The 12139-nt window shown below is 41.1% G+C and overlaps 2 protein-coding genes across 2 annotated transcripts; one reads left to right on the top strand and one right to left on the bottom strand.

Moving 5' to 3' along the window:
* The first annotated feature begins 4157 nt into the window (after positions 1–4157).
* LOC121747644 lies at positions 4158–6033 on the top strand. The gene has a single exon (XM_042141719.1). The coding sequence runs from the start codon at positions 4158–4160 to the stop codon at positions 5970–5972; it is 1815 nt and encodes a 604-aa protein (XP_041997653.1). The 3' UTR covers positions 5973–6033.
* A 4965-nt stretch (positions 6034–10998) lies between these two features.
* Positions 10999–11541, bottom strand: LOC121749427. Its single transcript, XM_042143997.1, has one exon. It carries the CDS (start codon positions 11539–11541, stop codon positions 10999–11001), a length of 543 nt encoding a protein of 180 aa, XP_041999931.1.
* Between the last annotated feature and the right edge of the window lie 598 nt (positions 11542–12139).

Raw genomic sequence — 12139 nt, 5'->3', positions numbered from 1 at the left:
AGTGGTGATGCAAGCCACGATCTTAGTTCAATGTATAAATAGAACTTAGATCAGATAGAAAAAGGTTAAGCTCTCTAGAGATAAAACACCATATAGCAAGTCTGTGTTGTAAGCTGTAATCCCAGATCAAGCAATACAATCTTGCCCTCCCTTCTTCCCGTGGACGTAGATTTACTTCAGTAAATCGAACCACGTAAAATCTCTGTGTCGTGATCTGCATTTTCATTCTCTACCAGCATTTACAAACATCAGAAATTCGCGGATCCATCAAAATGTTTTGCACAAACTAATGGATATCTTTCATCTTAACACATCTGACCCACATCTAATTTTTACACAGTTTTGTATTTCTCCTAAAATTTATCAGAAAAAATAATGCTAAAAAATTAATCAGAGTGTCGAAACTATTGTGCAAAATTGGGGAAAATTGGGGAAAATTGGGGAAAATTATTTGTACAATACGAAGCCCACAATGAACGATGAAGAGTGTCGAAACTATTGTGCAAAATTATTGGCAACAAAAAACGAAATCTGGCAAGAAAAACGTTGATGTTCCGGGGAAATCTAAAACGAGAAAGACAAATCTGACAAGGATAAGTGAATGTGAAGAATGAGAAGAGTGGTAGAAAAAATCAATCTATTGGGAAGAAGCGTTAGACCATCCACTACGCGTCCCGCGCCGGGCTCGCGTCTCGTCCCGGAGGGACGGGTCCTCCGCGGGACGCGTTGCAGCGACCATCCCGTCCCTAGCCCGCGCCCGTCTCGTCCCGTAGCCCGTCTCATCGAGACACGGGACGCGCTGTCCCGCCACGCGCCAGCAACACGTGTCTTGTCCCCATGCGTGCGTGACGCCCACTCGCTGGCACGCGAGTGGGCGTCGTCACTGGTGACGCAATAATTCGTTTTTTTTTTAAAAAAACCGACTTTTAATAAAAAAAAAATTCAAACGGTAATATTACCGTTAAATTTTTATTTTTCGTTTTTTTATTTTTTTATATATTTTACTCTATAAATAATCATATTTCATACTCATTTCAAACACAAACACACATCTATTCCTCTCAAATCCTCTCTATCACTCCAATTTCCATCTTCAATCAACTCAAACAAATGGATCCTTTTGAGCAAATGCGTCAATTAATGGAACAATCACTCGAAGAAGATCGACGACGAGAGGCGGAGGAAGCCGCGCCACCCCCACGACGCTCCCGGAAGTACATCAATCGGAACCGGGAGGAAGCCGCCGCACGGTTAGTACGCGACTACTTCTGCGATAACCCGATTTGGGGAGATACCTACTTCCGTCGCCGTTTTCGCATGCGGAAACCGCTATTTCTCCACATAGCGAATACTTTGGCGGCCAGGGAAGAGTTCTTCCGAGAAGGGTTCGGCGCGGTGGCCGTCCCAGCCACACGACGCTGCAGAAATGTACTGCAGCCATCCGGCAGCTTGCGACTGGACAAACGGCCGACATATTCGACGAATACCTGCACATCGGAGACACCACGGGCGCATGTGCTTGCTCAACTTCTGCAGAGGCGTCCGGGCAGCCTTCAGTGACGAATTTCTCCGGAGGCCAACCACGGAGGATTGTCAGTTCCTCCTCAACCTGCACGAACAAGTGCACGGATTCCCCGGGATGCTTGGCAGTGTCGATTGCATGCACTGGCAATGGAAGAATTGCCCGGTGGCTTGGAGGGGGTCCTACACGAGCGGCCACAATGGCACCCACCCAACCGTTGTACTCAAGGCCGTTGCCGACTACCGGCTTTGGATCTGGCACGCGTACTTCGGGGTTCCTAGCTCGAACAACGACGTAAACGTGCTCCAACAGTCCGACCTCTTTACCGAAGTTTTGGATGGTAAAGCGCCGGCCATCAACTTCGTCGCCAACAACCGGCGGTATAAAATAGGGTACTATCTCGCCGACGGCATCTACCCGAAGTGGCCGACCTTCGTGAAGACGTGCGGCAGGCCTGCGAACCCAAAGCAGGCTCTTTTTGCGCAGAAGCAGGAGGCTGCGCGCAAGGATGTGGAGAGGGCGTTCGGGGTTCTCCAAGCGCGCTTCAACATCATCAAAGCCCCGGCTCGTTCGTGGTTCATGGAGAGCATGGTCGACATCATGTATACGTGCATAATCTTGCACAACATGATTGTCCGAGACGAAGGACCCGATGCGGGAAATTGGTTCGACCCCGAATCCCCCAGAAGCTCAACCGCAAGTAGTCCGCCGCGAAGTGGAGCGCATCCGTCTATACAAGAACGGTTGGCTATTCGGGCAAGGACACGCGACTCTAGCGCCCACACCCAACTCCAAGAGGATCTAATTGAGCATATTTGGGAAAACTTTGGCGGAGCAGATTAAATTATGTCATTTTTATTTTTTAGAATTTTAATTATGTCTTCGTTTTTTTTAATTTTAAGTTGTAATGTTGTTTTAATTTTAATAAAGTGTGTTTGTTTAAATTGAATTGGGTTGAAAAAAAAATTATAAATGAAATTGAATGAATAGTAATTAAGGGACGGTATAGAGACGGTTAAGGGACGGAGCGTTGCAGGTTCCGTCCCTTAGTTAAGGGATGGATGAAAAAAGGACAGTGGGACCCTCAAATAGTGCTCAAATAGTAGTTAAGGGACGGTTTAAGAGACGATATAGAGATAGCGTAGTGGCTGGCCTTAGAATGCTGGCGTGTGGGGATTTGTTATTTAATTCCTCCGAGGCTATGCATTTAAAAAAAAGGTAATTTATCTTTAAAAAAGTGATCAACCATTCCATAGAGAATTAAGATTTTTTTTTAAAATTAATACTTCTCGGTGATGCTCTCGCAAGGAATGCCTGCCAGGCATCGAGGATTGGGCAGAGCTTCGGCGGGAAGAGGGTTCTTAGGTTATTTTTGAATATTTCCTCCCCCTATAATAATATGATGGAGTTGGAGAGGCCCGCAGGAGCGTAGCGCAGTTGACAACGGATGGGCAGATCTTGCTGTAATGATAAGATTGATGCGATACCTTATTTAACCATTATGTGAGCACCTCAGACACATTCCTTATTTTTAGTGTTTCACGTATTGCATCATTACTTTCTATTCTCTCTATTATCTTTTCATCGCCAATCTCTTAATTTATCTTTTTGTATTTTGTATTCAACTCTTTTCTTCGAAAACCTGAATACTATGGCTGCCTCTGTTTTCACTTTCATCAACAACTTTTCTATATTTTAAATTTAAGGTTATTTGGTCGTCTCTTTCGATCTCTCTATTTCTATGTTGCGTTTATTCGTTTTTCGATCTCTCTTTTTCTATTTTAAAAGTCATGGTTGATAATATTTATTTTGCTTATCACATTGGAAGCATACTACTATTTCTTTTTTCATCTTTTCCCAGAGTATTTCATTACCATATAAAAGAAAATCATCAACCATGTCTTTTGCAGAAAAGGATTCGAGAAGAAGATAACTCTTATCTATCCAACGAAGAAGAATTGTAACAAAATTAATAAAATGGGGTTTGCCAGAATTGAGAAACATGACCCAAAAAAATTAATGTTAAAAAATAACTGCACAGAGAAACGATTTGGGAAGAATACCAAGCGTGATGTTGGGGATCTTCCGACAATAAAAATGAATACTCCCTCTGTCCCTTAAATTTTATCACACTTTTAAGAAATGTGAGTTGTAATGAATTAGTGGAATATGGGAAAGTGAAATATGACAAATTTTGTAGGATATATAAAATGGAAAAATGTAACAAAATTTAAGAGAGAGATGAGTAATATATTAGAAATTAATTGCAATGAAGAAAAATTGAGCGGTAAGAATTTGTAGAAAGAGAAGTAAATGAAAGATAGTAGAGTGCTGACATGGAATAAAAAGATAGAGGAGAGAATTGCAATTAACCTAATTAAGTAGGTAATGTGAAACACTAAATATAAGGAATGTGGCTGACTTGGATTTAGACGCTCACATAAAGTTCTTTAAAATAAGGTACGGAGCAGATCTTTTCTCCCGATAGTAAAAACTATAAATAATAATAATAATAATAATAATAATAATAATAATAATAATAATAATAATTTAACTTTTTTGTAGGATCGGAAATATGGGATGAAGAATTGAAGGATGATGGAATGAGAAAGAATGTGAAGAAGAAGAAGAAGAAATGTCGTGTTTGGCGGTGTCGCTGCAGCCTACAAACGGGCCGGACGTAATGGTCCTAACCCGGGAATGGTTCCCTCCATCCCGGGCCCTGATGGCTCTCTCCTCCTTCCGCCACACGCGCTTCTCCGCCGATCTGCTGGGCGACGACCCTCTGGCCGCCTCCTCCGGCCAGGTCGTCGTCGGCGTCGAGTCCCGCTACCGCGTCGTCTACCGTCTCGTCAATTCCATCTACGTCCTCGGCGTCACCACCACTGACGACTCCAACAACAACGTATTCGACACCATCAACGTCGTCAACCAGGCCGTCGCCGTCGTCGTTACCGCCTGCCGCGGCGTTGACGTCTCCCCCGAGAAATTGGGCAAAAAGTACGCCGAGATCTACATGGCCCTCGACATCATCCTCCGGGGCACCACCACCATCCGCCTCTCCGCCATGCTCGCCTCCATGCACGGCGACAGCATCGCCAAGATGGTCCATTCCTCCACCCAGACCGAGGCCAAAATCAGAGGCGCCAACACCTGGCCCAGCGTCGAGCCTGACGCCGTCCAGCACCAAGACTCCACTCACACATTCTCCCGCGCTTTTTTCGAGCTGCCCCTAGAGACTCTCCATGCAGGCGATGTAATCGCATCTGGCCTTTCTTCTCACCAGGGAGAGGAGAAGGAGAAGGAGAAGGTTAATAACATTGACAATGAAAGTGATCCATTCGCAGCTAGTGATAGGATTCACAAGCCCGATGAAATGCTCATGGAAGGGTTCAAGAAGGACAAGGAGGGAGGCGTTTCGGACATGAGCAAGGCGCTGGCGGGGCTCGAAGTCACCGCATTGCCCCCATCCGCGGCCACAGAGTCCACACACATAGGCGTGGAGGGATTCGAGGGAGACTATGGTGGAGTTGAGTTCAGCAACGAGGGCCCAACTCTGCCTGAAGATTTTGAAGGCCTCAATGATGCTTGGGGTGGTGGATTGGATGCATCCGAGTTTGTGGGACCCAAGAAACTTACTAAAGACCACGGCCTTGGTGGCTTGGAGCTCCTTGCCACCAGGCAGGCTCCTCCGATTTCTGCCGATCAGAAGGCTGAAATGCAGCAGGGTCCAGAAATGTGCATTGTGGAAGAGATAAGTGCGGAGTTTAGAGAGTCCGTTGTAGCTAGGGTCGGGTTGAAGGGCGTCGTCTTCCTCAAGACAAAGCCTCCCAACTCCAGTTCAAATAGTAAAGAAACTGAATTCTCATTCAAGGTGGAAGGCACACAAGATGTGAAGAGATTTGTTGTGCAGAGTTCCAAGATCAGCAGCCTAGGTAACAATCTGTTTCATGTGAGGACTGCTCTGTCGGATGAAGCGGTACCCGTTATCAAGTACAGTTTACTCCCCCACTCAACTCCTCTGCCTATAAGAGTTCGTCTTGTCAAACGCCTCGTTGGAACGCTGCTCTCACTCATGATACAGTACGTGCCAAATCCGGATTTGCCAGCGCCGTTGAAGGATGTGACATTTGTGATGAAATTGCCTGTGGATCCTACCCTTTTGAAGGTATCCCCCAAAGCAGTGCTGAACAGGGCTGACAGGGAGTTGAAGTGGCATGTTGATGAGCTTCCGGCGAAGGGCAGTGTTGGTAGGTTGAGGGCGAGAATGCCTGTGGATATCGGCAAAGATGATGATGGATCTGAGCTCGAGATCTTTGGTCGTGTCGAGTTTGCAAGCACAGGGAATAGATCATTGTCTGGGATTTCTCTGAGGCCTGCTGGTGAAGGGAGTACTGATTTCTATGAGGTTGAGCACAGGTATGCTAGTGGTCACTATTTTTGCAACTGAGTTTTGAATATTTTACCTTTGCTGCTTCTCTTTGATGTATTTGAGTTCAATTTAATGATTGTTCTAGCTTGTAGAATGACATATGACCCAAATTCATTCTTATTGCGTATGATCAGATATTCAAAATTCAAAATATATAATTATATTCTCATTTTGATTCGGCACGGATTTAAAAAAATACTGTTTGATTTTGTGAAAAAAATGGAAAAATGAGTTAGGTCATCCACAACGCGGTTGCTATACCGTTCCTTAAACTACTATTTGCGGACCCCCACTGTACTTTTTTAGTACATTCCTTAACTAAGGAACGGAACCTGCAACTCTCTGTTCCTTAATTGTTCCTTAAATTACTATTCATTCAATTTCATTTTTTATTTTTATTTCAACCCAATTCAATTAAAACAAACACACTTCATTAAAAAACACACAACATAAAAAAAATTAAAACTTAAAATTTAAAAAAATAAAAACACACACAATTAAAATCCTAAAAAATTAAACGTTGCATAATTTAAAATACAAATTTAAAGAAAATAAAAAAACTACTTCGCCGGCGAATCATCCCCCGAAGGCGGTGGAGGTGCAATAGGAGGCGGAAGGCCAAGTTGTGCTGCCATATGCACAATTCCGTTCCACCAGGCTTGGTATTGGGAGGGCGAGAAGCGGGAAGTGTCCGCCATTGTGGCGGTCATGTACACCGCCATAATGGTGTTCGAACCTCCCCCCGAGCCAGATCCCGAGGCCGCCTGGCTTGATTCGCCTCGGCCCTTCCTCGCTCTAGCCGCCTTCGCCGCCTTGGTCCCTTGCGGCCGACGGCGCCCATGGCTGGATACCGCGGCATCGCTGGCCGTGCCCACAAACTCCTGCAGTGCACCATCTTGTGCGCCGCTGCCCTCACCGTCACCAGACGAGTATTGGTCACTCATCGTGTGCTTCGTGCGGTTTGAGGTTGAGCCCGAGCTGGAGCGGACACCGCCGGCCCACCTTTCCTCGTCCTTGACGACCAGCCAAATATTAACATATTTGAATTGTTTACCGGTGTCCTGGTTGTAGACGCGCAAAGCCGCCCTCAAAATGTCGGCTCCCGATGCTCCGCTTTGGTAGTGCGCCGCTTCCAGGACCCTTTCGGCTTAATCTGGTGGTATATCTCGGTGACCTTTTCCCAGAAGCACTTGTTGGGTTGTTGATTCCCGACGACGGGATCGTACGAGACGGTGATCCAGGCGTTGTACACCTCCATCGTTTCGTTGTTGCTGTACGGATGCCGACCTAGATCCTCCTCTTCCTCCTCCTCCTCGCCCGCCTCCGACTCCGCCCTGGAGCTTCGCCTGCCGCGGCCTCCTCCCCCGCCTCGGCCTCCTCCCAAAGTGGGTTCAACGGGGAAATCCTCCCGAATCTGGGATAATCCCTGCGAATACCGCGGGGCGGAGGGACATGCGTATGCATCCACGTCAAAAGTGGGTGGTTGGTACCCACCCGGCGTCGACGAACCGAAACCACCCAGTGTGTTGTACATGGTCTCCCAATCGTTAAACGTGTTGAGATCCCACCCGCCGGAGCCGCCACCGCCTGAGTTGCCTTCGCCGAACATTTTGTGATGAGATGTTAGATGAAAATTGGAGAGGAAATGAAGTTGATTTAGGAAGAATAGATGTGTAGTTGTGTGTGAAATGAGGATGAATTAGGAGTATTTATAGAGTAAAAAAATAAAAAAAAATAAAAAAAGAAAAAACGGATATAAACAGTAATATTACCGTTTAATAATTTTTTTTTAAAATTCGAATTAAAAAAAAGATTTATTGCGTCATCGTGACGATGCCCACTCGCGGGCCAGCGAGTGGGCGTCACGCATGGCGCAGGGGCGCGCCACGTCGCCATGGCGCGTGGCGTGACAGCCCGTCCCGCGTCTCGCAGGGACGGGTTACGGGACGAGATGGGAACGGTTCCGGGGCGGGACGGTGTGCCGCAACGCGTCTCGCGGGCGTTCCGTCCCTCCGGCACGGAACGCGGGACGGTTCCGCGCCGCGTTGCGGATGCTCGAGTTAGTAGAATGTGGACCCTACTTTTTATATAGTACTATTTGTTTTATAATAAAATTTGATGGTAATGAGTTGGTTGAATGGTGGTCCGTCCACCTACCTAAAATGAAAAAAAACAAATGAGACTTTAAATCAGGAACATACCAAATGGTAAAATGAGACTTTAAATTACAGACGGAGTGATTCTAACTTCTAATTACTTCTAGATGTTGAGTTGCCAACAGCTCAACAGCTAATACAAATATTTGAAAAGACAACTAAGGAAGAAAATGGTTTTGGTTTTGGGATACTTGCAAGGAATGTCTTACTCTCGACTTCTTTGTTTTCGCCATCACAAGATTAACAAATAAAATTATTATCTCTATTGTATATTATATCTATATTATTGTCTTAAGTTGGAGAATCCAGGTATCTGAACAGCTTGTATTGAGTAATAATTGTTGAATTGATTTACTGTCATCACAAGTATTCGGCTGATATTTCCATTTCATATGTATTTATTGAAGTCCTAACTCCTAATGAATAATCTTGGTGAAGAAAATTGTCACTCAATCAACTGTTCTTTTAACTGATGTATTTTTCACGAGACCTTCTACTGGAAAATGTCAAAATGTACCTCTGCGATATCTATTTATGTGATATGATACAATACTAAGCGAAATTAATCAAAAATCACATATAAAAAAGAAACCATTAACTTTGACATTTTTAGGTTTGGTATATAAGAATTCCCTTGTTTATTGCCTTTTTTGGAGTAAATTTTTAAACATTTCTAAGTATGCACGTAATGCATGTAGGGTGCATTTGTTCTTGTTATAATCGAGGTTGACATGACATTATAGTAATATAATTACAAAATATTTCTTCCGTCCTAATTAAGTTATGCAATAATTCTTTTTTAGAATATCTCAAATAATTTAAGTAATTTTCTTATTTAATAAAAAAATAAAACATTTAATCACTCTTATTTTATTCTCTTTATTACTATACTCTTTTTTGTCTCTCATATTTTATCCTTTCTCATATTTTATTTTATATCCATTTAACTTATTTAACATAAATTTTTATCTCCATGTCCAAAAAAATGTCTCAGCTTAGTTGGAACGAAGAGAGTAAGATTATGAAACGCTAAGATACTTGCAAAATTAACAGAATTAGGTCTGGTAATAGACATATAAATCAGGTTTCTTGTTTTGCAACTGCATTTCACTCTCTATATGAAGGTAATAATAGTCTTAATAGCGTGTGCTCAACTTATGTATGATATCATCATTATTCTTATAATACATCACATTGATCAAAATAACATTAGATAAAGGAAGCATTTATGAACTCACAATTATACACATTAAGTTATGGACTATATTCCATCCTATCTTAAAAATAGACTAATTTTATATTTTAGGTCATCCTCCAAAATTAAATCAAATTTAAATATGAAATTTTTTTATCAATTACCCAAGTAATAATGTGGTCTCCACAATCCATTAATCATATTTCATGCACTATATTTTCCTCCTTTTTTTTCCTCCTCTTTTTCTCCTCTTACTTTTTCTTATCTTTTCTTCCTTTATCAATCACATTAAAATGTCATTTATAAATTTCTCTATTTTTTTTAAAGACAAATATTAAAAATAAATGTCGCATTGAAAGGTGAGTTTGCATTTATTTTATTTCATTTTTTAACCCCAGCCCGCAGCCGCCACGGACGACAAAATTCTTTTTCAAAATGAATAAATAAATAAGAAGGTGACCCTTATCATCTGACATAAGCCAATTAACTCTTATCCGTATAGAATGTGTTTCCCATGATACTTGTGAAATTCATTTAATGATCTTACCTAGCCAAATACTTGTGTAACTTCAAAACTAAAAATAAATACATTGCATAGCAATATATATACGGATAAATGTAATTAAATTCATTTAATGATCTTACCTAGCCAAATACTTGTGTAACTTCAAAACTAAAAATAAATACATTGCATAGCAATATATATACGGATAAATGTAATTAAATGTGAACTTTATATATTTTAGAAATTCTAAACTATAATATGAATTATATATATAATAAGTATGTATAGTTGTTTAAATGATAGATATAAAATAAATTCTTATTTGATATCAAAATTAAGACCAAATATGAATCCTTAGATTAAAAAAAATAGATGGTTGAGATCTAGGGTTTTCGGCCAGCATTATTTTAATGTGAATAGAGCATTAAGGAGTAAAATGGTCCAATTGATAATTGTATTATAGTATCTACATACAAATCGAGGATGTTCACATTATATACATTGAACATAAGAGATTATATACATTTGACCTTACCATTAAATTATGCAACATACTACTTTAAACAAAAATTGATTGCAAATTAATTCAAAAAAACACTTATAAGTTACATTTTTTCTGCATTATACACATCAAAGTTAGTGGTGTTATGTACATTGACTTAGGGCATCAAAACAATGCAATGAAGAATAATATATTGTAGGTCGATTTCAATTCAATTTTGTGCAATTTTTCATTTGAACGTATGCAAATAAAATTTCGTTAAAATCCTTGTAAAATTATCAATAATTTGATACTAAACTACGTGTGAAAATATAATTTAAATCAAGGAAATTGAAGTACAAATTTAAGTTTTAAGATTTTTGTGATTTTTAAGGATCGTCAATTATCATATTGATTCTCTAATATACAGTTACTATATATAATAAATCCTATAAATCTGTCACATAGTGTAATCTAAGCAAAATCACTTAAATCTAATACTCTAGTTCGACTTTAATTTTAATATAAGAAATGAGTATTGATAAGCTTAATTCCATAAAAAGTCCAATACACTGCGGAAAATTCATTTATTTATTGTCACTGAAATGATAGACTACATAGTGATCTTAATTATATACTAGTAGTAAATTACTATATGATAAAAAAAATAATGCAAAAACATGAATACTAGTAGTAAGTAGTATTACCTAATTCAAAGTCGCTATGGATGCCGTAACCGCCACACTACCGGGATGATTTTTGCAGCTCAACACCCTCAGGAAATCATAGCCCCAACCCCAAGCGCTTCTCCGGTTTTCCGGAGTTCCATCTCCACCCGGACTCCGGCGAATTTGCCGGATTTTCATGTCTCGGAGATCCATCTCCGGCGGAAATTTGGCCGAGCCGAATGTCAAATCATACCACCTCGGCTTCCACCCGGCCGATTTTTCATCCCGGCGTAGGTTTTTGCGATCCAAGGAGCGGCTACTCCGCGTGTTTCCGTAGCTGTTTGATTTGCGGTGTCTTGGCGAGGGAAGAGATAGTTGCTGTTTGTATGGCATGAGCTTGCCGCAGTGTATGATGTCCTCTGCGTGAGAGAGGCTGTGTGAGCTGAGATCGTTTGAGAACTCAAATGAATCCAACGGCTGATGATGACCGTTGTTTCTCTCCGGCTCGCAGGAATTTAGAGGGAAATCGCAGAGAGAAGGGGCGTCGAATTCATCATCTTCAAGGCTGCTGGAATTATTCATTGAATTTTTTTATAGGGATTTTGGGAGTGTGTTTGTTAATTTGCTGTGTGTGTGAAAGGTTTTTGGTTGAAGAAAAGAACAATGGTCGGATCTAGCAATAAACGAACAAGTTTGTTGTATATGAATATTTACGTTTTTAAAAAATGGTATTTTTAGTTTTTATTTTAATACAAAAGAGGGTGGAGTTTTTTTTTTAGAAAATGACAAGTAATACTCCATCCGTCCACGAAAAATAGGACACATTTGCCATTTTTATGAGAAAATGACAAGTAATATATTCGAATGTTCCTTATTAGTATTCCCGAGTGAAAATTGTTTATAGGGATCAGACCATTCGGGATTCACTAATTACCGATACCTCTTTTATTGATATTGTTATGAGATGGCTAATCTCAGAGGTACAAGCCAAGTACAACCGTGATATCAAGATTACACGCTAACCAAGTGTTACATAGAAACAACCATAAGCTATCTCAAGAACATCTTTGATCTTGAGATTCCACCTTCACAGAGTACTTGCACACTTAGTAGAACGATTAGTCTCACAAGAAATTGATCCCGAAGGATCTAAACATGTAAGAGAGACTAAGTCAGAGAA

The sequence above is a fragment of the Salvia splendens genome, chromosome 9 (genome assembly GCF_004379255.2).
Source record: "Salvia splendens isolate huo1 chromosome 9, SspV2, whole genome shotgun sequence".
Lineage (NCBI taxonomy): Eukaryota > Viridiplantae > Streptophyta > Magnoliopsida > Lamiales > Lamiaceae > Salvia > Salvia splendens.
This window is presented reverse-complemented; position numbering and strand designations above follow the sequence as displayed.

Bases quoted from the DNA above. Each gene is read 5' to 3' on its own strand.
- LOC121747644 (XM_042141719.1), top strand. From the start codon at position 4,158: ATGTCGTGTTTGGCGGTGTCGCTGCAGCCTACAAACGGGCCGGACGTA.
- LOC121749427 (XM_042143997.1), bottom strand. From the start codon at position 11,541: ATGAATAATTCCAGCAGCCTTGAAGATGATGAATTCGACGCCCCTTCT.